General features: G+C 38.7%; 1 protein-coding gene across 1 annotated transcript in view; it reads left to right on the top strand.

The window, feature by feature from the left end:
- Window positions 1-24,823, top strand: part of NWD2 (NACHT and WD repeat domain containing 2) — a 58,489-nt gene that overhangs the window by 11,412 nt on the left and 22,254 nt on the right. The window contains exons 2-3 of the mRNA XM_086747612.1: window positions 10,419-10,507; window positions 15,348-15,464. Coding sequence (XP_086603738.1) covers window positions 10,419-10,507; window positions 15,348-15,464 — 206 coding nt within the window. The remainder of the gene's footprint in view (window positions 1-10,418; window positions 10,508-15,347; window positions 15,465-24,823) is intronic.

Raw genomic sequence — 24,823 nt, 5'->3', positions numbered from 1 at the left:
GTGCAAATACAGGCACTGAGAGAAACTGATGGTGGCTGGCAGTGTGAGAAATGAAAATGAAGTCAAGTCCATCTTTTCAGTCATCTTCTACACTGCCCTTGAGAGTAGAGCATCGTAAAAGATCTTTATCCTCCTTTAAAAGTACTTGTAACTCATTGGGTTTCATTATTGTGAAAATAAAAGCAAAGAGGTGGGGAAGATGGCTAAAGTCATTTGAAAGTACTAATTTGGAAGACAGTCTGCAGTTCAGTCACTGATTCATTACATTGGTGTGCCACTTCTGGAAGTTCTTCAAATATTATTTTCTGTATCACATTTGTGAGAAATTGAACTTAGTTTTTTTCAACTGCATCTACTTCTCAAATGGAGCAAGTGACTAGAACATGTATTTCATTTTTCAATTACTAACTCTTCAAAACTGTTAAACTGCAAATTTACTGTTACCTTGATATATAAAATCAACTAAATGTGATTAGCAAGCAGAATAAATTAATAAGATCTGGAGCAAGAAAACAATATCTAGTAAAATCAAGGCATCAGAAAAATATTTGACTCATAAAAACAGATACGTTATAGAATTTATTAAAAAATGGCCTTTTCAACTGGATTATATAATCTTCACTAAAAATAATGCTTAGATGAATCATTAGAATTGGAAAGGGTAAGGGAGAACGGAGGTAGGATAAATCATTCCTCCTGTACATGTCAGTCACTGTTTTCCTCTCAGACATTACATAATCCATCAAAATGAGCCAGTTTTGTGAATTATTTGGTCATGTTCAATAACTTTTAGCACAGACCCTACGTGGAATTCTCAGTTTTAAAAACTGTTGTACCGCAATTCCTGTAAGTGGGTGTTTATAGCTAGGTAGTTGTCTGTCAGTATGTGAAATAGTCCTGTAAGACATCAGTAGAGATTCTCTTACTTAGGCAAGGCGTGGCTGAGTTTCTGGCATCCCTCCCTCACGTAGTCCCGTTGTTCTGGGCTTAATGCCCTCTTGCAGCTGCTCTCCTTTGCTGAGATTGTCATTTAGTTTCTTCATCGTTGATAAGCGTTTCTACAGCAGCCAAGAACTATTCTGACTATTCTATGTCATTTAATTCTCTGCATTTACCATCAAGAAAAAAAAAGTCTGTTGCAAAGAAAACTACTTAATCAATGCAGACTTACTGCACTGATAGCAAGCAGCACCTCTCACTCCTTCTGTGGGTGTCTCTGCACACCCATAAGTGTCAGGTTCAAGACTTTTTCATCTTCTGGCATAAAAATCTTCACGTCTTTCACGTGAAGCCCATAGAGTAGGCTAGGGCTACTTCAGTCATGCTTTTCCAGCTGGCCTGACTGACTTCAGCAGTTTTGTGGTGACCCAAACTGTGGCCATGTTCCACCAGACTTAAGGAAGAATACGATCTGGGTTAGAACTTTGTGGCTTGTGAAACGTAAATTGAGTGTTTCAAGAAGGGAGACAACAGTGCTTGCAGAGCTCTTTCACAGCTTTGCGGCACTGCCAGATGTAAAGTCACATAGGAGTGTTTATTGGAATTTTTTCAGAACAAGGTGTATTTAGTAGGCCTGCACCGGCCTGTACTGTGAAATACGTGTCTGCTTTTACGAGCCTTGCTTTCTCCTGTTTTTTTATGGCTCGTCTCTTCTTTATGCCTTCTCAAAGCCCGCAACATACTACTTCGTTTGCTTCCAGCCTTTGAATCTGCAGTTCAGCTGGGAGGCAAAATGTCTGTGACATTCCCTTGCTTTATTGATTGCCACTGCCTCGTTACCTCAAGTGCTTTTGTAATGTACCCTGATTGTTGTCTCTTCGGTGTAGTGATGTCAGAAAAAAAAATAGTAAAGCTACTGCAGTGCACACAACTTAATTGTTAAAAACATTTTCCAATAATGTACAGCTTTTTTTCTGCTTTCTAGGTAATTCCATAATTTTTTGAAGTGTGAGTTGACACCTCTAGATGAATTAGTAGGATTTTTGCACATATGTTTGTTACTGCACTGGTCCTTTTTATGTCTTCTGCTATGCATTTTTTCACAGCTCACTCAAAAGTCCTCTTTTAGATTTCACAAGAAGTTTTTCTTTCACATTAATTTTGATTATAGTTGCAAATTCCTGTCCTTGCAGGCTTTGCTCTTTTCCAGTGCTTAGTTGTAATAAGCTTTGGTGTTCTGCAGAGATAATTTTCAGACTTAATTTTGGTGTCTCTAAATGTGCTGTGTCTTCAGTTTCTCCTGTCACATCATTTAATTGTATGACAATAATTGTTTGTAAGTTGTCGTGTTTTCAAGAGCTTTTCCTAGTTTCCCTTATTAAATGAAAGAATGAGATTGGGTCAATTCTTCCACTTGTGCAGTTTGCAGAATGCAAGATTCTCTCCCTGTAGAGATTCTGCCTGCGGCCCGTGGTGCCACTAAAGCTCCCACGGTGCACTGGCATTTGCATGCAGATGTTTGCCTTTGCAGTGTTTGCCACACCTCATAGCCAAGGGATGCAAGGGCACCAAGGCACCCAGGCTGCAGTCAAAGGACCATTTGCAGGATTGGGAAAGGATTCCAGGTCAACCTAACTCTTCTTTTATGTTTAAGAACACCTACATGTAAGGGTGCTATGTTCCCAAGGGGGGATGTGAGGTTAGTTATTAGGATACATGATGAGATAAAATTCTACCTCAGACTCCTCACCCATGCTATACTCAATAGATTTAATGAGTATTTAGTGTTTGTTCATTTATTAATTTATGGATGGATGGAAGGATTTAATCCAAACTCTGTGGAAGTCAGTAAGGCATCAGAAGGTAGGGTTTCAGTGTGTGCCACAAATGTAGAACTTCATTTAAAACCTGCTGAGATTAACAGATCTTTCCATTGAGTTCACCAGCCTTTGGATCAGACTCCAAATTGGTTTCGTGTAAGCATACTGTGCACCTAATAAAACTCAGAACTCTCAGAAACCAACATTTTTTTTAAATTGGGAAGACAATCATGTGTGAATAACAAAAATTTGAGTCTTGATATTTGGATATAGGAACTGCTTTTCCCTTCTGTCATGTCAGTTCCATACTGGTATTTCCCCTAAATTCTGTATTTTAAGTGTCTTGACCCCTTTGATTTTACTAGTTGCCTTATGTTTTTTTATGCATATAAATTGAGAACTGGGAGTTACTTTTAAGCCAATAGGTGGCACTGGTTAATCACATTAACTGTCAAGATGCAGGGTATTTTATAAGTAAGATGTCACTGTGAAATGTGGCCAGCTATTAAACATTATAATTAAAAAAAAAATAAATACATATTCTATACCTGTTGTTTTGAATTTGTCATCTTACAGAACTGACAGTAGGAAACATTTCAGGGAAATAGGTTTTAAAACTACACCTCATTTTAAGAAGAGGTATTGTTTGATTTTAGGCTAAAAAAGACAAGCTAATTGCTACAACTAGAAGTTTTAGGTTTATGATTATGCCCTACATTTTGAATCCTGCCTCAGATAGTTAGGTCTTTTGTTTGGAACATGCATTTGTTTAAATGTTCTGGTGTAGACCACAAATTTGTAGTCACTTCCTGTCATTTCTTCACAATTGCAAGATGCATTTCAAGATTGCCTACTATCTTAATGTTATTTTCCATTATTTCTTCTGACTTTCATGCCTAGCAGCCTTTCCTGTGGAATCAAATGCTCAGCCCACTGTTGTTGTATTTTATTTTTTTTTAAGAACTGAGGAGAGGCTGAGGAGAGGGAGGTGCCACCTGTGTTGGTATACGATAGCCTGGTGCTAGAGCGCTAACCTCTGAGCTGAATGAAGGGCTGTGATCTAGATCCTCCAGTCCAGCGGAGTCGCACACACTTTCTGCGCATCTCGTAAGAGAACTCCCACCATTGGGCTTGGTGAGGACGTGCAACTGTGTACATCACAGTCGTGTTGCAGTATTTTGCTAGTCAGGATTTATTTGGAGGGTTACAGTCAGTGATTGGTTTCAGTTTAATTAATGAACGGCCGTCGATCTGTGCAGTTTCTCATTTGCTTTCTTAGGGAGCCAGTAGAAACCTGAAGGTTGGCAGTGTTGTTTGAGGAAGGGACACTCCCAGAGTGACACGGACTGATCTGTTCCCATTCCCAGTCTACCTAAAAAGAGTCTTGGGAAGATTTGGATGCTTATTTTAATGCTCTCTACTCACAGACACCCCAAGGGAAGGAAATGACAATAGAGTCTATGAAGTTAATTTTCTCAGAAGGCAAGACTATTAGGTAGCTCAAGTTGTTTTTCCCTCTCTTGCCAGCTAGATGATTCAAACTCATTGCCTGCAAAATGCTCTGAGATTCTCAGATGAAAGGCACCATAGAAATGCAAATGACTTATTATTATGATATTATTTTCAGATACAAGGTTTCCATAATATTTAGGGACGTTTGTTACCTACTGTTATTCAAAGCTTTTAGTAGCAGAGGTAATACACAAAGCTATTGTGAATTATTAGTAAAAAAGGCAGTTTAAAAGGAATAATTCAGTTGAATAGTCATATGTGACAAGAACGTACTAGCATTAAGAGGCATGGCAGCCACTTCCTTACTTGATATTGCTGCTAAGGAATTTTTAACCTTATTTGCATCATATCCCTAGAGAATTCAAGTGCAGAAATTCTCACTGCAGTTCATAGACAATGGTTATAAAATACCTCCATTTCTTAATATCGCAGTGCATTTAAAAAAAATCATGGCAAGAACCTGTCCTACCCATCCATCAAATCTAAGCATTTAGAATACTTAGAGGAAGCAAATAGCTGGGTATCTTAGTGGATGTGCATTCAGGACTAGATTAGAAGTTATCTGCTCATCCAGGGCTTCCATGGTTGCACAAGAGACTCCAACATTATGTGTTAATAAATGAATCTGTGTGCATCTGTGCAGGAGACTAAGCTAGCAGAGAAGTAGGCTGTGAAAGAGGTGAGGTCAAAACCCCCAGCAAGCTTCTGTCCTGCCCCACTGCAAAGTGCAGGAACACCAAGAACAAGGGAGTGATACAGAAATGGTTTCTTCTGTGGCTACAAGGAGCTGCTCTTTCCTGGGTGACAGGCTGGAGATGAAACCTGCAGGCAGCTCTGTGACCCCATATGAAGTTCATTTCTGTGGTGCCTTGAACAGCTGCAAGGGCAGCTTTTTTCTTCTTTTTCTTCTTTTTCTGCCTTGGTTCTTCCAGGTTCAGCTGCCTGCCTCAAACTGTAATGTCAACAATTTTCCTGCCAGCTTCCATGAGCAGGGTAATGCAGCATTCCTCTGTCAGTTGAACAGTGGCAGTGCAAGCATCCTCCCTGCTTAGGATTTTCACTTGCTTGAGGGCCTTAGCTTGCGTCACGCATGGGTAAGGTTACTCATGGGTTACAATTCTGTGAGCAGACTGTCAACTTGAATGAGCTGCTCCTTTGGGGATGGTTGAGTGGGGCTCACTGTCCCCACATTGGCAGCCCCCGTGCCATGACAGCAGGATGTGGCTAAGCAACCTCCATTAAGCCTTGGTTGAATCAGAGTCATCGTGTGACTGCAGCCCACGTGCATGAAACAGCCATTCCCATCACTGTGGCTGAACTCAGACCAGTACGACCACCTGCAAGAAGAGAAACTGTTTGGTCTTAGGACAGAATAATTCCTGCTTGAAAATGGGCAGTTTCCATTGGACTTCCACGTTAACGCTTTCTGTTCACTTGCATATACGTTTTGAAATTTTCTTCAACTAGGCTGTTTTCCATGACTTATTTTATCCCAGTGATTAACGTTTGGCAACTGTTTGTAAACACACATCATCTGTTTACTAACACAAGAATGTAAAATGTACTTTCCCTTTTAAAAATAAAATCAGCGACTTTAATAGCGGAACAGCTTGTGTTTGAAGGTCAGACTCTGGCATGGAAATAGTTCACGCAGAGAAGCAGCACCTTGGAGTACTCTAATGAGAACTGGCAGTGGTTTAACTGAGCTTCGAGCCTTCAGAAATCACACCTCACACAGTCAGTCATGTTTAAGCAACGATTGCCTGTTATTTGGCAGAAAGGCCGTAAATGCGTATGGGGGTAATTCAGTTCGGTCCTCAGCATTACGCCAGGGATGCACAGGGAGAGGGAGGCCTGCGGTGGCATTCTCAGTCAGTTCAAAGTGTAGAGGTGGGCAGGACAGTGTGGCTAGGAACTGGCTTAGGAGGCAACCATCTGCAAGAGCTAGCACTTGTATGGAAGACAGGCATTCAGCAAGTCACTGTCTTGCTCAAGACTGTCATTTTTTTGTTGTTTGTTTCATTTAAATACTGGAGACAAGTTTAGATTTGAGGGGGGTTTTTTAAGTCTTATGTTTTTGCAGATGTAGTTTCATTCCCACAGCTTATTGTGGACTATCATTTGGATTTTGGAATATCAGAATTAACATTAGGAGGTGGATAAAGCTCATCTCACAGCTACTGTCACACTTTGGCTGCTAGAAGAATGACATTTTGTTAATCCGTTCATCTGCAGCAGCAGCCTGGAAGGTGGAATTTGCCTGTGTGACATTTTTGTTGTTAGGGTCTGCCAGCTTCACAGATTTGCTGTCACTGTTAATCAGGTTAAATTTTATTTAATTAAGGCAGCTTATCTGCCAGCCATACTAATGACTGTAGTTCATCTTAACTATATGTACTTCTGTTTCCTCAAAGTTTCACAAATACAGGAATTCTTAAAATTCTTAAAATTCATTAATTTAAGCACCAGACTCAAATTCCATTTAGAAAAGCACATTCCATTAGATTTTGAGGCAGGAGTAAAAATACAGGATGGGTATGCCAAGTGTCTTATCCAGGACACAGTTCTAGTTGGAGGAATGTTTTATCTCTTTCTATTTCATTTGTAAGGCATTAGAAATGTAGCTCTATTCTTGCAGCGTGTTGTTTCATTTTCTGAACAAGACTCTGCAAGTTACGCTGCAGGGAACAACAGCGTGCTCTAAAACTAGAGCCAGTGGGGTTCTGCAGTGTGAGTCCTGGGGCGTAAATGGAAAGCAGCAGAATACGGTTTTGTCTGTTGTATACCTCAGACAATATATTTCCCATTTATCATTTAATCATGTTTACTTCTAACTTCTGCCCTTTTCCAATTTTTTTGTTGTTTTTGGTTTTTTTTGTTCCTGCAACTTAGCCAATTTTAGTTTCATTGTAAGACTGTTCTGTCTGCTGGCATATTGATCATTTAAGTAACTGCAGACAGTAACTGTGAATTGTTCCTTCCTTAATAACAAAACTGTAGTCATGATTAATTTCTATTTAGAGAGGCAAGAATAATTTTGTTTCAGCTCAGTAACTGAGTAGTAACTTGGTTTTCAACAGTTTATTCTAGTCAGTCATGGAGATACTATTATGCTCTCTGTTTTCATAGACTTGCACGCCAAAATTAACCTGTGTTAAGGCAAAGAAGATAGACTATATAGTTCTCTATTACTGACCGATTTAAGGGCCTCTGTTGCTGTGAAGGTAAATTTTAAAAGTGAAGTATTTCAAATGAAGCAAAGTATGCAGGTAGCTGTTATCACAAGATACAGCAATACCATGCAGGACAGTGACTCCAAGCTAGCACTGGGAAAAGTTGCTTTGGAGACAAAATAATACTGCTGCATTGGCACAGTTGAACCTTCTGGCTAATTAGCCTTGTTAGCTGTGTACTGCATTCTGCAATAAAAGGTTGACTTAGGCATTAAAGTATGAGAGAAAATTAATGACTGTGGATCCTAAGGAGGGAGCAACTCATCTGTCCCTCTATTCCTTGTGTACTAACCCAGGCAGCTCTGAGGACTAACTCAGGGCTGAGTGTTGGTTTTTGCACTCCATTCCTAAATATTTGTAGGATGTGTCTGTATTCATCCAGATGTGGAGTACATTTCTGAGGTGAATCTCTTGATCATCACTATATAATATACTTAGACTCACACCGCAGAGCGGTCTTGGTGTGCATGAACTGGGTTCCTTTTGGTTGAAAAACAGGAAGACAACTCCAGGATGTCACCTAATGCACTCCACATGTTTGTGGGGGTTGACCCCAATCCAGAGTAAAATCCCCTGAAATACAAATGGCACGGACATTGGGTCCTTGGCACCACCTATTTTACTCTACAGTTTTGCTGGCCCACGCAGTAGCAAAAGTCTTCCCAGGCACTGTATGAGAAGCCTGGATGACTAAGCCAAACCTGCAGGTTCTTCTGAGAGACAGGATCATTGCTGGTTGCAGGGGGGACTCAGGAGGTCATCTGGGCTAACCTCCCTTTTGAAGTGCTGCCAACAGTAACTTAGTCAACCATTAACTTGTCCAGTCGAGTCCTGAAGAGCTCCAAGGACAGAGAAGCTTCTAGTGTCCAACCTGAACTTCCCAAGCTGTAATACATTGTTGTTGCATCCATTGTTGGACTGTTTAACACTGCGACAAAGAGCTCGGCTCCGTCATCTTCGTAAGTGCCTTAGAAGTAGTTGTAGGCTGCGGTTAGGTGCTCCTTACACTCTTCACCAAACTAAACAAGCCCAGATCCATCATTCTCCCCTTGTTGGACATGTGCTCTTGGCCCTTGACCATCTCAGCAGCCTCTCCAGTTTCCTCCCCATCCTTCTGTTTTGGGGTGCCCAGATCTGGGCACAGTGTTCCTGGTGCAGCTTCTTCGGTGCATAAGGGAAAGGAGGGTAATAACTTTGTGAGAGTCAAGTGAGGAGAGAGCGAGTGAGGCCATACTCCTCCGTTGTAGCCCAGAGCAGGGTCTGTCTCATTTGCAGTGTTCAAACTGGCTGTGTAAAAGCTGTGCACTGCAGATTTAGGATCTCGCCTTGAGTGCTGTGCCCACAGTCAAACAGAAAGTTTGCAATGGAGCAAGGAGTTTACTAATGCTTCTGGATCATTTTTTGTCTTCAGAACACATTAGCATAGTTAGTATATTTTAAAACACGAAATCATAAATATATAATGTTGTTGCACTTAGAGAGGATGTTGTATGGAAACTACTATGCCTTAGACCCTTTCCCCATCAAAAGTTTGTGAAGGAAGAACTGTGGCAATTCAGATAAATTGAATTAAGTTCATGGCTGTACTTTTGAGCCTTTGTGGTATAGTCTTTCTACCTTGATGCAGATTTCATAAGAAATAATTTCTCTGGAGGTGTTCTGGATTGTTTTCTGTTTATAAACAATAATTACAGTACACATTTATGTATATTTCAAAGGTATAGTTAAATATGAGGAAGGATATTTAGATTTTGGTGTAATTAATTAAATTAAAGATTTCACACTCTCCTAGAATTGTCAAAATAAGAAAGAATATAAATCTGTGACCATGGTACTATGAACAGACCTCTGATGTAGATGCATCAGCTGGCGCTCTGCTAAACAAAACATTGTTAGATTTGCACACATATCTCTGGTTTACAACAATATGGGGATTGTTAAATCAGTTTTAACCTATCGTTTTGTTTCAGTGCAGTTATATAAATATTGCTGTAACTGCAGTAGATGTTTTCTGTCATTCATAAGCTAACACAGTTTAAGTTTTATCGCCTGGTGCTCAGATCTCATAGTTTACAACAGCTGTGTTTTATTTTTGATAATAACAGTGCCATCCCTCTGTGTTTCCGTCGACACTGGTCACAATCCAGACCTAGCAAAATCCATCACATATCGTAGTCTTATTGGGAGAGACAATGCAAGATTTCATTACTAACCAAATTTGCTTCAAATTTGACAGAATATTTCCTGAGTTATATGTTTTATATAAATGTGTTCAGATTGACTTGGACAGACAGAACTTAATAACAATTTTGGCGCCATTGCCATATTGTACTTCGTTGTCAAAACACATGTCATTTTGCATGGTGAGAATAACATGTCAGAACTGCAGATTTAGTACGATACTATAAATAATGCTTTAAAGATGTTCTAAATAATCCTATTAACAGCTTTTTTCCTTTTTAGATACTATCAGATTAACAATGGTGAAGAAAGTGATAGTGTTTGACATAATTTCATTAATCCATGTTATTGATTTCGAAGTATAGAGATCTGTTTCATCTTTGGTATATCTCTTCGGTCCATGGTGTTTCTAATTTGTAAAATTTAGCATCCTGAAAAGTAGATATGAGTCAAACTGATAAATTCTGACTGCTGAATTACAAAATTAATTCAGCTGCGCTGTATTGAAATATGCTGCAATATTAAGATGTGTATGAAGCCTGATGTTGCACATACCACACATGTATGTGTTTGTACAATGTACAGTTTGGAGATTAAATCCCAGCACTTGATTTTCATTAGTTTTGTGTGTGTGTGTTTTAAGGGCTCTTTTTAATGTGATAAATCTATATCTCTGACTAAAAGAACAGAGTTCATGTAACTATTGTTAATAACATCTTTTTCCCCACCACAGATACAATAGCAGAAAGGAGTGCCCTAAGAGAACATGTGTATCCTAAGCTGAGAGAATTCTGCAGAGAAAACTATGGGCTGGAATTTCAGGTAAGTTTTGTCGTGTTGAATCTTGCATTACTTTTTCTTGCAATTAACTCTGTTTAGAATAGATAACATTTTAAAATATCATTGGTAAAATAGAAGATTGCAAAAAAATTGTATTTCACATGTTAATTGTACCAAACTGATGTACTTAAATTATTTTACAGGCAGATTTGAGGTAGATTCTGAATAGATTTTAAAAAATACGGGTTTGCAATGCAACATTGCACTGGTGGTAAAAGCAATATGGCAATAAACTGACAAATTTCACATTAGACACTTGGTGAAACCACCTCTATTTTAGATATTCAAAGTATTTAAGAAGAAGTAGTGTTACATCTGAATTACTGTTCTAGAAACCACACTTACATTCATGCAACCTATTTTTAATTTCCTGTAATCGCCATTGAAGTAGCAGCATCTGCATATTCACATAACTGTTCTATTATATCTACTCTAACTACAAGTTTATCTTCCACTGTAACATGGAAAATAATGTAACCAGGTGAATATTGAAACTCATTACGGAAATTAACTGAATGTGGAGCATTTCTGTTGTGATTATACACTATCAAATTTGCTTCCTTTAATGTCAGTTGTAAAATTCACATTGCTTCAGGCAGTTCATATTTTCCTTTGTATTGTGGAAGACATAAACCCATCCACATCTTTGGTAAGAGCCAACTGGTAATAAATACAGTTGCATTTAACTTAAAACATATGAGTTTGGCATCACAGTAGGAGTCACTGGTACTTTTAAGTCAGGTATATCCTAGTTCACAGTCCCGTAAAGTCATCCAGTAAAGCCCCATATATGTCGCCAGGCCTGGAACTGGCTCTCTGCTAAGAGAAACAAATACAGCCTGCGATGTCATAAAAATGTTGTTCGGTTTTTCAGAAATTCTAGTTCTACATGCTCAAGCCTTCCTTACATACTAGTATTAGTCACTCCCATCTCAGTGACCCCAAAAGCTCAGCTCTCCAGAGTGTAGCTTACTTGGAAACAGCTAATGCCTTTTAGACAACATCCTGTTCTTCCCAGTGTATTATTCTGGATGCACATGCAGCTGGTTTTTAATCAAAATAACAAGTTCTTAAATTAGGATATTTGGTTTTAATTCCCTGAGTCACAGTGGAGTTGCTGAATCTGCATGGTGGTTAATTCCAGAGTGATTTTTGATTATGGCTATAAAAGAATTTCATCTGAAGGTCCTAGCTCATCTGCTGATTGGGAAGTCCCAGCTGCAGCACTACATGCAAGGAATAGCAAAAGATACTTAAATAATAAAGTGTTTTTCTCCTGTTGCTACCATGTGATATTAATGGAAAATATAAGCTCTTTATTTCTCAGTCATCAATGAGGAGACATCTTAGTGACAGAAGGGAATTGTCTCCTCCAAGTAGATCATAATCCACTGAATTCTTTGTGAGAGGAAACATGTCTGTCTTCAAATGGATTGTAATGGAGTCTCTAGGGGAGGAATAATTACATTTATTCTAGTTGATATTCATGGAAGCAAATTATTATATAGTTTCAACACTTTGTGTGATAGGTCTGAGAGACAGCTCCACTGACACATTTCTGAAAACAGCTGGAAAGCTGTCACATTACTGTGGAAGTAGGAAAACGTACAAAAAAAATACCAAGGGAAAGTAGTAAAGCATTTTGGAGGAGGCTCTGAGGTAGACTTAATCAAAACTTTTTTTTTTGCCTTTGCCATTCCTGATACACTGAGTTTTTTGTGTTAGCACGCAAAATCAAGCCTACAGTTTTCAGTGCAGTGGTGTCAGGAAAGTATTATGTACTTTTCAGATACAGGGATAAACATATGTTTCCCTGTACAGAGCAGAACATGTAACTTTTCATCCTGATATGTAATCTTCTGCTGACCAAACGTGAACTACCTTGTGTGTGACTATCACAAATGTGCTGTAATATAGGGTGTTCTGAAGACATCATCTTCCTGATAAATCATGTCCCAGATGAAATGCGTTTGAGTACGTTCATTGCTCCAGCTTCCTCTGACTCATCTGGCTGCACTGATAAGTGTTTCAGTTGTTACAAAGCATGAGACCTGTCAGGCGTCCTCAAGTTGGTGGGAGCTATTAGGGAACACAACCACTGCGTGTGTGGAAGCAGAACTGAATATATTCATTCAGTTTGCTCAGTGCACTTCTCCATTGAATCAGAAAATATTTCTGAAAAACAGGTATTGGTGAAGACAGAAAGCAAGTAAACTGAGAAAAAGACTTCCAGAGTCCATAGTGTTTTGTACCTGAAATACAGGTGGTTTTTTTAGGGGAGGACAGAGAGGTTAAAGAAAGTAGTTGTAACAGAAAATTTTTGGAGGATAACTAACCATAGCTAATTAGCAGCACACTCTTTTCTTCTTGAGAACAATGAACTGTTACAAATCATTTTCAATATGTGATATATGCTAGAAGGAAGATGGAATTTTGCATGAATTAAATTTTTTAGTGTTTTTTTAAACAGCTGGAAGCAAGAAAGATAAAATTATTTCGTTTACTTACAAAAATCTGTGAAACTGTAATATTCATAGGACAGAAGCTCAAATAAGCAAAAGAAAACACTGTATTATGAATGAAAAGTCTCTGTTAGATGACTGGTGTGCTGAACTAGACCAGCACCAGTCCACTGTGTGCGAGGTCTTGCACAGAGCACTGGTTGTCATCTCGCCTTGGCAGCCTTACTGAAAGTTAGAGTGGGTGTTTGTCACCCAGGTTTTCCAAGCATAAGTAAAAACCTACTTCCACATCAGACACAGTAGTTGTCTTCTTGTTCTATTTCTTCAATTTTGTAAATCCTATTTATTTTAGTTAGCATGAAGAATAACTGATAAGCCCCTCATTTTGAAATTCTTGGTGTCTTCAGAAGTTTGATGGCTAAAATATTTCCTCTTGCAGGACAAAAGTATAACATGTTAAGATACTATGTGCCAAAATTGTGTTACCCAATAAAAATAACATGTTATAACACACAGAAGGCAGCCTCTGAACCCTTACAATATCTGCTGTTCCAGAGAATTTCCTCTTCACATTTACAGTTAATATGATTTCAGAACAGTTAATTAAAATAGAAGTTGGTTTTATGTTTCAGATGAACTTCAGCAGCACAATAAATTCATTCAACCAGTAATTCAAATATTTTTGACTGTATGCTAAGATGCTCTAATTTTATGATTAGAATACTTAAGTTCATTCATACATCATTCAAGTAATCAGGCAGCTGAATACAATGTGAAGTTCAATAGTGAAGTCATATAGATAAATAACAGAAGGGAGAGAGGAAGAAAGGAAGACTTTTTTTCCTAATGAGACTAAAAGAGAAAAGGACAGAGAAGAAATCAGTGCAAATAAGGGAAATACGAAGGCTGTTTGAGATGCAGTTTTGTAAAGCAGAAGCTGCTTGTTCCAGCAAAATTTTGAAACAGTTTCTGTAAAAAAATAAAGATATTAAGTGTATTTTGTTGGCAGTGTAAGCTAAAATGCATTTTATACATTGGGCTATTTCACTCATCATCAGTCAGACAGTACAGTACTTCTTGTGTTTAGCAACAGTGTGCCTACTCCAGCAAGCACTGACACGTCCCAAGCTTTTCAGTAGAAGTAACCAACAAGACTGTTGGAAGTAAAATTAAACATAGGCAAAAATACTTCTAGGATTAGGTCTTAAACCTTGGCATTTATTGCTATGAGAAATTTCCCGAGGAGATTAACCAGCTGTAAACGGGTGAATTTTACTTTTACATCAACTCATTATTAGTTCTTACATTAGGTCTTCAGGCTGATTTTATTATCTGTTTAGACAACAGCTAGTTTTGTGGTTTTGTTTCTTATGGAAACAGCAGAGTGCTTCCACAGGACAAATAATATTACAATAAACAATATTGTAATATATTCATGTATTAATACAACTTTAATTATTTTTTAATCTAGCCATTTGGACTTCTTTTGTTCAAGTTACATACATGATGTAAACAATCAATAGTAGCCTAAATGAGAGAGTAGTAACATGTACCATAAGTTTTATTCCAAAAGAAATGCATACATATGATCCCTATTCTTTTAAATTCAATTTCCTACAGTAAGAATTCAGCCTTTTAGTTAAAATATGTCATGAAATCAGACTTCATCACTTAATTTCTTCAAATAAGTTTAGCATCCGTAGTCCAGTTTCTTCCAGGAGTTTGTTTGCAATTAATTACTATGACAAAACTGTGTCTGGAGCTACAGATGAAAGGCTGAAGAGCAAGCTGTGTGCCACTGCATATCTATACAATCTCTGCTTCCAAAGTAGCAAGGACCAGCTAACAAAGGAAGGACGATATTACAGAACTGCACAGATTCTTTCTTTTGAGCCACCTGCGCAGGATGAGTTTATATCCTGTGGAGACAAGTGACACAGGGTGTCAAGTCATGGTCTTGACTGTGATCCACAGAAAAACTCCTATTAATTTCCATGGAGCCAGGATTTTATCAGTGCTTTTGTCATTATTCTTACCTATCCATTATATGCAATCCAGTAGCAAATAAAGACTACATCGAATCAAGATCTTGTCATGCTAATCTCTGCACAAAAATATGAATATGAAATCGGAGACTGTCCCAGGAGGGACTATCCAGGAGAGAAAATAAGACGCTTGGATTGTCATTTACATAAGGAAACCCTGCCAGTGTGTGTAAGGACAGCATCCAGAACTCATTGCCTTTTGCTGCACTGCAGAACAATGCTTCTCAGTACATGAATTGTTGACCAAGCTATTTTTTAATTTGATAGGTAGAAAGGGCATATGATAAAGTAACAATGTTGCATACTATTTTCCAGGTCATAGACTTATACTGGGGAGTTGAAGCAGATGAATGGGACAGTCCTGAGCTGCAAAAGATGCGTATGAAGCTGTTAGAAGATTGCCTGAAAAGTTCTGCAGGTCCATGTTTTGTTGTGGGTATAAAAATAATGTTTTACTTTACAACAAAAATATGTTAGCTATCTTAACATGCATGAATTGAGTAACAAATGTATTCATTTCTTCTTTGTAAAATATTTGATATTCCTCGCTGTACATTTGCTGTACTGCATCCAAATGTTTCCCTACACAGCCCTGTAGATTAACAGCGATCACGCAGTATCAGTGGAGAGGAAAGAAGGATCTTTCGTGATCAGTCCCCATAGCAAGGTGGGTTTAGAAACCACAAGGTATGACTGTACTACCGTCACAACAGAAGAATGGACTACTTGTTTAAGGAGGCCACCATTAGTTCTTGGCTTTTCTCACACATGTATTACTGGCTGACCTAGAAGGACTTACAGAAGCACAGGAGCAGTGAAGAACCGTCTGCTTTGATCTGCGTTTTGCTGTACTGTGTTGTAGAGCCAGGACAAGTTAGGATGCCAGGTATTAGCGTGTGAAAAGTGGAGGTCAGTGACAACCTCAGGAGGCTCTGAGTCTTTGTATTTTTTTGTATTTCTCTGCCTTCTCTTTACTGTTGCCGGAACAAGCGTTGCTTTTAGGAATCTTCAAGAGTCAGTAAAGCTGGCAAAAAAGATTGATCTTCACTGGCTTTTCCTGTTAGGTTTAAAGGAGAGACAGCACCAATTTTACAGGACAGGTTTATAAAGCTTTACATATTTATTTTAATATCAGAGAGGTCTTTTTCTGTAGATGAATCTGTTTTACATCAAACTCAACAGTCTTCAGCTATCTCTCACAGCTTTTACAGCCAAAGCAGTATGAATTTATGAAGTCATGCCAAACATTGTGTAGGGTTCTAATAGCTGAAAGGCACTGGCACTATTTATTTGTATTTAAGAAGACAACCAACATTATTTCAAGACAAAGCGTGTACAGTTTAAAAAATAGATATCCTGGCTACGTAACATAAATTCAGTTCCAGTTTCATTCTAGTGCTGCAGAAGTACCAGAGCATACAGGGCAAAAGATCAACTCATTCCGTATCTGTCCATCAGGCTGAATGTTTTCAAGTAAACATGCCTAATCTTACCTAACTAATTTTATCAATCATGATACTAATGGTCAGTGTAAATTTTACTAAATTGCAAGCATTTTGCTATTACGTGTTGTCATAGTTCAGCCCCGATTGGGACCAGACTATGCAGTCTCTCTCTCACTCCCCCCACCCTCCAAGAGAATAGGGAGAGATGATATAAGAAAAACGGGTCAAGGTTTGAGATAAGGACAGGGAGGAAATCCTTAAAGTTACCGTTACGGGCAAAACAGACTCGACTTGAGGAAAACTATTCATTTATTTCTAAAACCAGCAGGATAATGAGACAGAGAACAAGATAACCTCCCTCCACCCCTCCCTCTTCCCAAGCTTAACATTAGCTCTACTAACTTCCCCTCCCTGAGCAGCACAGGGGGCAAGAAGGAATAGGGGTTGTGGTCAGTTCATCACGTGTTGTTTTATGCTGCTGCTTCATGGTCGGGGGAAGAACTCCTCACATTCCTCCCCTGCTCCATCGTGGGGTCCCTCCCACGGGCCACAGTCCTTCGTGAAACTGCTCCGGCGTGGGTCATGTCTTCCACGGGGTGCAGTCCCTCCAGAACAGCTGCCCCAGCGGGCCCTCCACGGGCCACAGCCGCCTTCAGGCATTCATCTCCCCCAGTGTGGGGTCCTCCACAGGCTCCAAGTGGATCTCTGCTCCTCCATGGACCTCCATGGGCTGCAGGGGGACAACCTGCTCCACCATGGTCGTCACCACAGGCTGCAGGGGAGTCTTGGCCAGGAGCCGCATTACTCCTCCCCCTCTTTCTTCACTGACCTTGGCGTCTGCAGCCGTTCCTCACAATAAGCTGGCAGATGCCTCTCAGGATCTCTTCACATAATCCAGCTGATCTCCTCTCCACTTCCTGCAGCCGGGCTGGGCCGAGTTGGGCCCAGTCAGCCGCCTGGCAAGAGGCCAGAGGGTGAGGCCTGCAAGGCCCATGAGGCCTGCGCCTCCCCCTCTCCGCCTCTCCCCCTGCTCAGCTTCTTCACATCTTCTCTTCTCTCTTTTTTTCTGTTTTCCCCTTCTTAAATACATTATTGCAAAGGCGTTATCACGGAACATTCTGCTACCAATTGGCTCGGCCTTGGCCAGCAGTGGGTCCGCCCTAGGCCCGGCCGAGTCCACTGAACAAAGGGGAGCAACTTCTAGCAGTTTCCTACAGAAGCTACCACCTTAGGCCGCCCCCTCACTAAACAAAACCACAACACATGTCTTTATTACAGGCTTTCAAGGATCGGTCTGAAAGTAAAAAAACATTGCTTCTGTTTCCTACTGATATATTTCTGATTGTCCTCTCCATAGTCACTTGTTTCGTGTACCTGGAAGGGCAGTGGAAATGCTTGTCACTCAAGCATCAAAGGACACCTGCCACTCTCCTTTGACAGCTTTAATTCCAACTTATTAACCTGTGTTTTGATGTTAGACTTCAATGGAAGCAATTTTAAGACCACACTTTTGCTATTCCAAGTTTTCTTTTCTATAATATATTTGCTAAGAAAATAATTTAGGAAAGGTAGATTACTCCTCTATACCTAAATATAGCTAAGTGAACTCTTAATTCTTAGTCGTGTCATAATAAGGCAGAGACAAGTTTTAAAAAACCTGCAAGTCCTTGATTTTTTTTTTTTTTAAGGGAAAAATTTTAAATATCTAGCAAACTGAAACCACACAATCCCATGGGGAGAGAAGGGATACAAAACGCTGCCTGTTGTGAAGGCTGGAGATCACTTCCCTCCATGCCAAAGATTAGGCAAAGAGCAAGCTGTAGCATGTGTAGTTCTGTACTTTTATCACACCCTTAGAACCACCTCACTGGCTCTTTTTCATTCTCCTGCTTGCTTCACTCTGTCATTTAGCTTCAGAGCCCTGAACAAAGGCCATCCTCAGTGCCTCACCATAAAGAGCTGAGCACTTGGAGTACTGAGTCTGGGCTGTGTTTGATGCTGTCATGACACTGTTTTTCACAAGCACACACTGGCCCAGATCTCTAGAGAGTTTGGGTATCTTCCATCTCATGTGACTAAATTTAGTTTTCTAGGTTTATTTTTCTACTTTTTATCTTCCCTTTGAAGAAAAAAAAACAGAGTTGGAACAGATAGGCATGGCGTTTTTCCTGTAGGAGCACCCAGTGTCCTTAGACATGGATGTTCTAAAATCTTTTGACAGTGAAGGAAACCTCATCGTGTACCATTGCTGCATATTTTAGCAGCTCAGAATTTTGAAGCTGTTAAGAACTGCCTGCCTGATATTGTTACTAAGGAAAGAAATCAAGCCAAATCAGAAATTTTAAACAGAACAGAACAGTTAGCAAAGAGGTTGCAGTGAGCTGACGACTTCAATATTTATTCCAGGTTTTTCAAGTGTGGGCCAGTGTAATAGCTCTCCCAGTGACTACACTGGCAAAGCTACAGAAATCTCTTTATGCACATTTGTTTTTCGCTTTGTTGTACCTTAGTGGGATGGGGTTTATTTCATTTACAATACAAATTGAAGATGATTCTACTCCAACAAGCATAATTAGTTTCAATTTATAGTAACATAATTAGAAACTGACTTTGGCACTGCAGGCTTTGGGCAACTTCCCATTTCTTGAGAAAGTTCTATAAAATGTGCTGTTTCCATTCAGCTGGGTATTTTTTTTACTTTTCAATTACCACTTTTTTAATTCAGACACAGATCTGGGATTAAATTGGACTATTCAGCATTAAATAGCAGATATGAATTGATTTTAGAAACTGTTCCTTTATGGCACTTTGTGCCTGCATTGTGATATCAGATGGAGAGAAAATGAAATTCAGTTCTTAAATTAGCGCAGTGCGTAAGTTGGAAGTCCTAAGCAACTCTTCAGATACAAAACAAGAAAATCTAAGTGAAGACATATTCATAAACACAAAGGAGGAAGCAGCTCTAAACAAAATGGGTAATTCATTTCCTGTGACAGTTTCTTTGGGAATATACAGTCCCTCTTACCTACTGCCTGAGCTCTGTCAACACTTGATCCAGTTAAGGGAGAGGAGAGTTGTTTCTTTTGTGGTTAGGTTGGGTTTTTTGTTTGGTTGATTTTTTGCTGTGTAAAATCAGTGCCTATTATACGTGATAATTTAAAAACTTGTAGCCTTTACGGTAGGTAAATACATACGTTGCTATTTTTGATCTACAGAATAACCTAACAAGATTTACTTATGAGGGGAAAACTACTATTTCTGTGGGGAAAAATACTTTCCATACAAATTTTATGGTGGTCTCTGGAATCTACATGGGGAGATTGAAATGCAGTCTGTTTATTAAATTACAAACTGCTTAATACTCTGTATTGCATACTGATACCAAAGACAAAACACATTCAGTACATCACTGGACCCCTTACATATTGTTGGGTTATGTTTCCTATTAAATTAATAAGAGATGGCAATACAAACAGTACAATAGAGTGGCAATAAAGGCAAATATCATCCCACAAATAGTACTGATCATGTATAGGTTCATCCATTAGGGATCTATTCTCTACACCTTTAACAGCTAGTAGGAAGATATAGGTACCTCCACTAATATCTGAGTCATCTTCTGGAGGACTGTTTCTTCATTAACAGTAAGGAGACACTAGGGAGTTAGACTGCTAATATAGGACAGTGCTTGAGATCAATTAAGGCCTTTAGCTATTTAGGGTGTCGTTAATCTATAGTGACTATTTGCTGAATAAGTTTACTGCCCTTTTATTGAGGTTCCCTAGCTAATACTCCAGTACTAACCTGCAGTTGGTTACTCCTTAGCACAGATGAGAGAACTGGCAGGCTTCTCTGCACTTCTCTTCAAACAAACCCTGCAAGTTACAACACGTGGGTGCTCTCTTCCATCTGTGTGGCACTACAGAGTATCTGCCTGAACTGCTGTTCCTGCATTACTATATCTTGAAAAACTGTAAAATGAAAGAGAGAAATGGAAATGAAATGTTAGCTTGTTGCCTGTAACTATTTGCTCAATTTAGTATGTTTGGGTTTGTACAAACCTAAGAGATTCTCTCCACCCATCATTCAAATCATCTGATCCAAAGAATAGTAAAAACATTTTCTACCTACTCTGAAGAAACATTGTAATTTACATTATCCCTCTCAAATTATTGACAGCTGGTTGTTAATTTCAGCATTAATGATGCTTTAAAACAGACCTAGCATTATGAAACTGAAATTCCAGTAGGATTTTAAAAGAGTATTAGCAATTTACAATATTTGGCACATCCTTAAATTACCCTGAAATTGAAGAGGAAATATGGTAAACTGAGGAGTGAAATGTTTTTTATGTCTCTGAATATTTTTGTTCTTATAGTACAATGCATGCTTTAATTATTCCATGAAGTACACTGCTACTTGGTTCTCTTTGCTTAGTACAAATGGCTGATAATTAATTCTGAGTGCATTCCAGCTCAGAGAAAATTCCAAATTATGCTACTCCAGCTCTGCTGAATCTCTTCAACTCCTCTTTCAGTTCTGGTGCTACTTTAGGGTTTCTTCCTCATGTGAAAACCAAATACATACAGATTCTGGAACAGTTGAGTTAGTTACATTTTGCTTTTGCTCTCCTGGGAAAACTGCCACATATTTTAAGTTAGGGAGGCTACAGTCAGTCAAATGTGTCTGTATTAAAACAGCCAGTTTAGGGGGAATGCTAAGCACCCAGTGCTCTTTGGGAATTCAGGAGAAGTTACGAGAGCTTGGTAGATTTCAGAATTTAATTTTCCTCAAGGAAGCAGCTCTATATATAGTTTTTAAGTGAATGAAGAAAAATAGCTGGAACCAGACACGGCACAACAGCCCACCTCTCCCAGTAACGTATATTCCAAGAAACAAATTCCAAACTGTGAATTTTCTTCTGCATCTCATTCAAAACCTGTCCAAATAAGAACTCCCTCTACCACAAGCGAGTTTGGGGTCATACAACATATCAGGAACAGCTCCATGGGACTTGTTGGCATTAATCTGAAGTAAAGTGTATGTCTGCAGACATTAATCCAGTTTTAGATGGACTTGGCCAACAGGAAAGATTTTTCTGTGAATGTCAAAGTAGAGCTTTGTATATTATTTGAAACCCTTCAAAATGGATAGTGATTAAATTTTAAAGGCATAGTATGCAACTTCCCTCTCAGCAAACCTTGGTCTTCTTTCACAGCCTCCAGACTATCAGGCAAATCGTATATATATCCCTTTCCATGTTGTTTGTCTCTGAACAACATGGCGTGGAATCAAGCACAGGGTGATATTATGTGATTAAGCTATTTTAAGTGAGTTCCTTGATCTGCTTTAGGGCTGGGAATGTATTTTCCTGTGAATAATCTCTGATTTTCTAAATCTAAAATCCAGGATCTAAAAATGCTTACTCATTTTTTAAACATATCCCATTGAAAATAGCTGCAAGATTCATCAGGCAGCTTTTCCATGGAACACAGAAACTGCATGATTTTTGATGTAGTCTTAAAATAGCTTGCATTTTCAGCCTACAGTCAGAAGACTGTACGTATTTTCTGCCAAGTCACTGTATTTCTTTTTCTTGACATAAATAGAATTTTTGGTGCTGCCTTCCAGAAAGGTTAACATTACATTTAATATCAATGACCATATTAGTGAGAACAAGATTAGCAGGAACTCAGATTTCTATCATTCTATGTATAACATGTAGAGGAAGAAATAGGCTACATGAGATTTATGAGATTTATTTTCTCTTGACCCTCAAGAGCTTTACCAAACCAAATTCTGAGGTAGTATTGTAATCAGCTAGATGTAATGATCTCCAAATGAAACTGTAGATCAGAAAGTCAACATGAGCTGTTCTGCAGAAGTCGGCAGGGGCGGGGGGGATGGAGATCCTGAACATTGCAATTCTACTTCTGTTTAAAGAAAGAGCATACTTTGCAGTAATTAGCAGGCAGCTGATAAGTTCAAAGAGAGCTCTTAATGCTAGTGCTTGCACCTAACATACATACCTTCCCTTTTCTCAAATACAGAGATTCATTTCAAGGATCATTTGGCTCCCTGATAGCAGACCCAGAAACAAACAGTCCAGCTAGCAGTAGCTGAGTTTTTTTTTTTTTCTTAAATAATCAGAATGTGTAATTTCACAGTATACTTTTTTCTTCCATGAAAGATACTAATTTACAAAAGTAAAATAAGAGCCAGTATCAGTGTTCTTCACAGTGGTACTGATACGCACCCATAAGGTATGGCTTCATTTCTCTTAAAATATTTGCTTTCAATGCAAGGTGCTTTTTTTGGAGTTACTATTCTCTTAGCATACAATGTAGCAACTAATTATCGTATGCTGCTTTCTTTCATAACTGGAAAACCTCACAGTAACTTTTTATTCCATTCTACCTCAAAAAAAATGAAGCAGAAAATACTTGCTTAGAATGCTATGGAGACTGCAATTATTATTACTAAACTGCATGTTCTTTTCTTGTTAACTGTTTTGCATAATGTAGAAATTACTTTGATGCTTAATACTGTTTAAAAACAATTTAGAATAGTAGTGCTACTCATGGCTGGAAAAACAGCGCATCACCTGGTGACGTATTTTTGCAGAGCATATACTCTGCCCCTCGGTCATGCCATTGCATGGCATAGGCAAGACCGTGCTTTTATTGAGAGAAGTGTCATGACCTGGTGTTCTTTGCTGTATTTCATTTCTTTCCCACGGGGATTTGCTACAGAATTTTTAAACATTTGGCTAATGACTTGACCTAATACCTGCAGGCAGCAATTAGTATTTAATGCTTGTACACTTACCATTAATTTCAGGTCTGATTTCCTTTTAGTTAAAAACTGCTGTTAGAAAAGGTATGGAGATATCCCAGCAGAAAGCTACTATAGGTGAGGTTCCATTTTAACCTATTGCATTAGTGCAGAAATATGGTAAGTGAAAGCTAGGATGACTTATAAAGATGATTTTTTTCATCTATATTATAAATGGCAAACTAATAGTGGGTCGTATCGAGGAACAATAGTTTTTGTAATGTGGCTGTTCTGAAGATGGTTTTATGAAAAGATGGATTTATATTTAAAATAGATTACATTTTTAGGGTTAGCATTATAATTGTAATGTTTGGTGATGTGAATTAACTGTAAAGACTGTTGACACTCTGAATACTTTAAGTAATGCTATTCTTAATAAGCCGCAGTCTTTGTCAAGGGTGTAAGCGGTGTGTTTTATGAAGCCAAGGAGAGCTTTAATCTCTGTTACCACAGTGCTTGCTTTAGTCTTTTTCCTTCAGTTCAGCTTTTTTGAAGATCCCTTCCACATTTTTCTTTCTCTTCTTAACTGTTATTACAGTTGAGATTATTAGTTCCTTTCATAGGAATTCGTTCCTTTCATCCTGCAACTATGCTACTGTCCTTTCTAGCCTCCTACAAATTTATCATGAAAGAGAACCAGAAAAAATGGTTCTTCCCCTCCAAGCATGAGAGAAGTAGGGAACACAGGCAAATAATTGAAGAACGTACAGAAGGGACTGATACTTACACATCACTCTTCAGTTTATTGGGCCATCATACTGCTGGCATTGGTGGGGAAGGAAAATTACACTATTTCTAGATGTGTGTCTTCTTGTGCAAGGAATTATCTAATAATTTCTATTCACCTTTGAAGGACTAGATTGATAAAGTATCTGTTCAGAGAGTACCAAATAACAATCCCTGAAACCTATGCCAGCTGGCTTGGAGAAAAGAATGTTTCGTTACAATTGGCACATAAGGACACAGAAATCAAGTAAAAGTTGTCAAAATCCAGGAACGAGTCAAAATAAATAATATAGGCCATGCCACGTGTACTTGCAAGCACATTATGCTACTTGTTATGCATACTGTGGTAACCATCACATTCTGGGTGCTGTAGAGACGTAGCAGCATGATCTGCTAGAGCTAATGTCCCTTATACGGAAAATTTGCCTTTGGGCCTTCATTTATTTTATATCCCTGCAAAACATGTTTAATAATAGTGTTTTAGGTGCTGCACTACACAGTCATGGGTCATATCAGGCTCATGGGGACTGTATTATTCTGTGCAAATTGTGAAATAATTTTCTTTACATTTAATTACAAAGTTAGTTTTTCATTTGTAGATTAAATTAATCTGTTTAGCTCTAATAAGAAGGAGAAAAAAAAACCTAAAAGGAAATTTGCAGTGAAATCTCATATCATGTTACAACTAGCTTCAGTCTTCCTAAAGTTAGGAGAGGTGTTAAAAACTCCATCAGTGATAATCTGCCTCTGGTAATGCTCATTAAGTAACACTTTCTAATACCTTCC

This window comes from Chlamydotis macqueenii, chromosome 4 (genome assembly GCF_036417535.1).
Source record: "Chlamydotis macqueenii isolate bChlMac1 chromosome 4, bChlMac1.mat, whole genome shotgun sequence".
Classification (NCBI taxonomy): domain Eukaryota; kingdom Metazoa; phylum Chordata; class Aves; order Otidiformes; family Otididae; genus Chlamydotis; species Chlamydotis macqueenii.
This window is presented reverse-complemented; position numbering and strand designations above follow the sequence as displayed.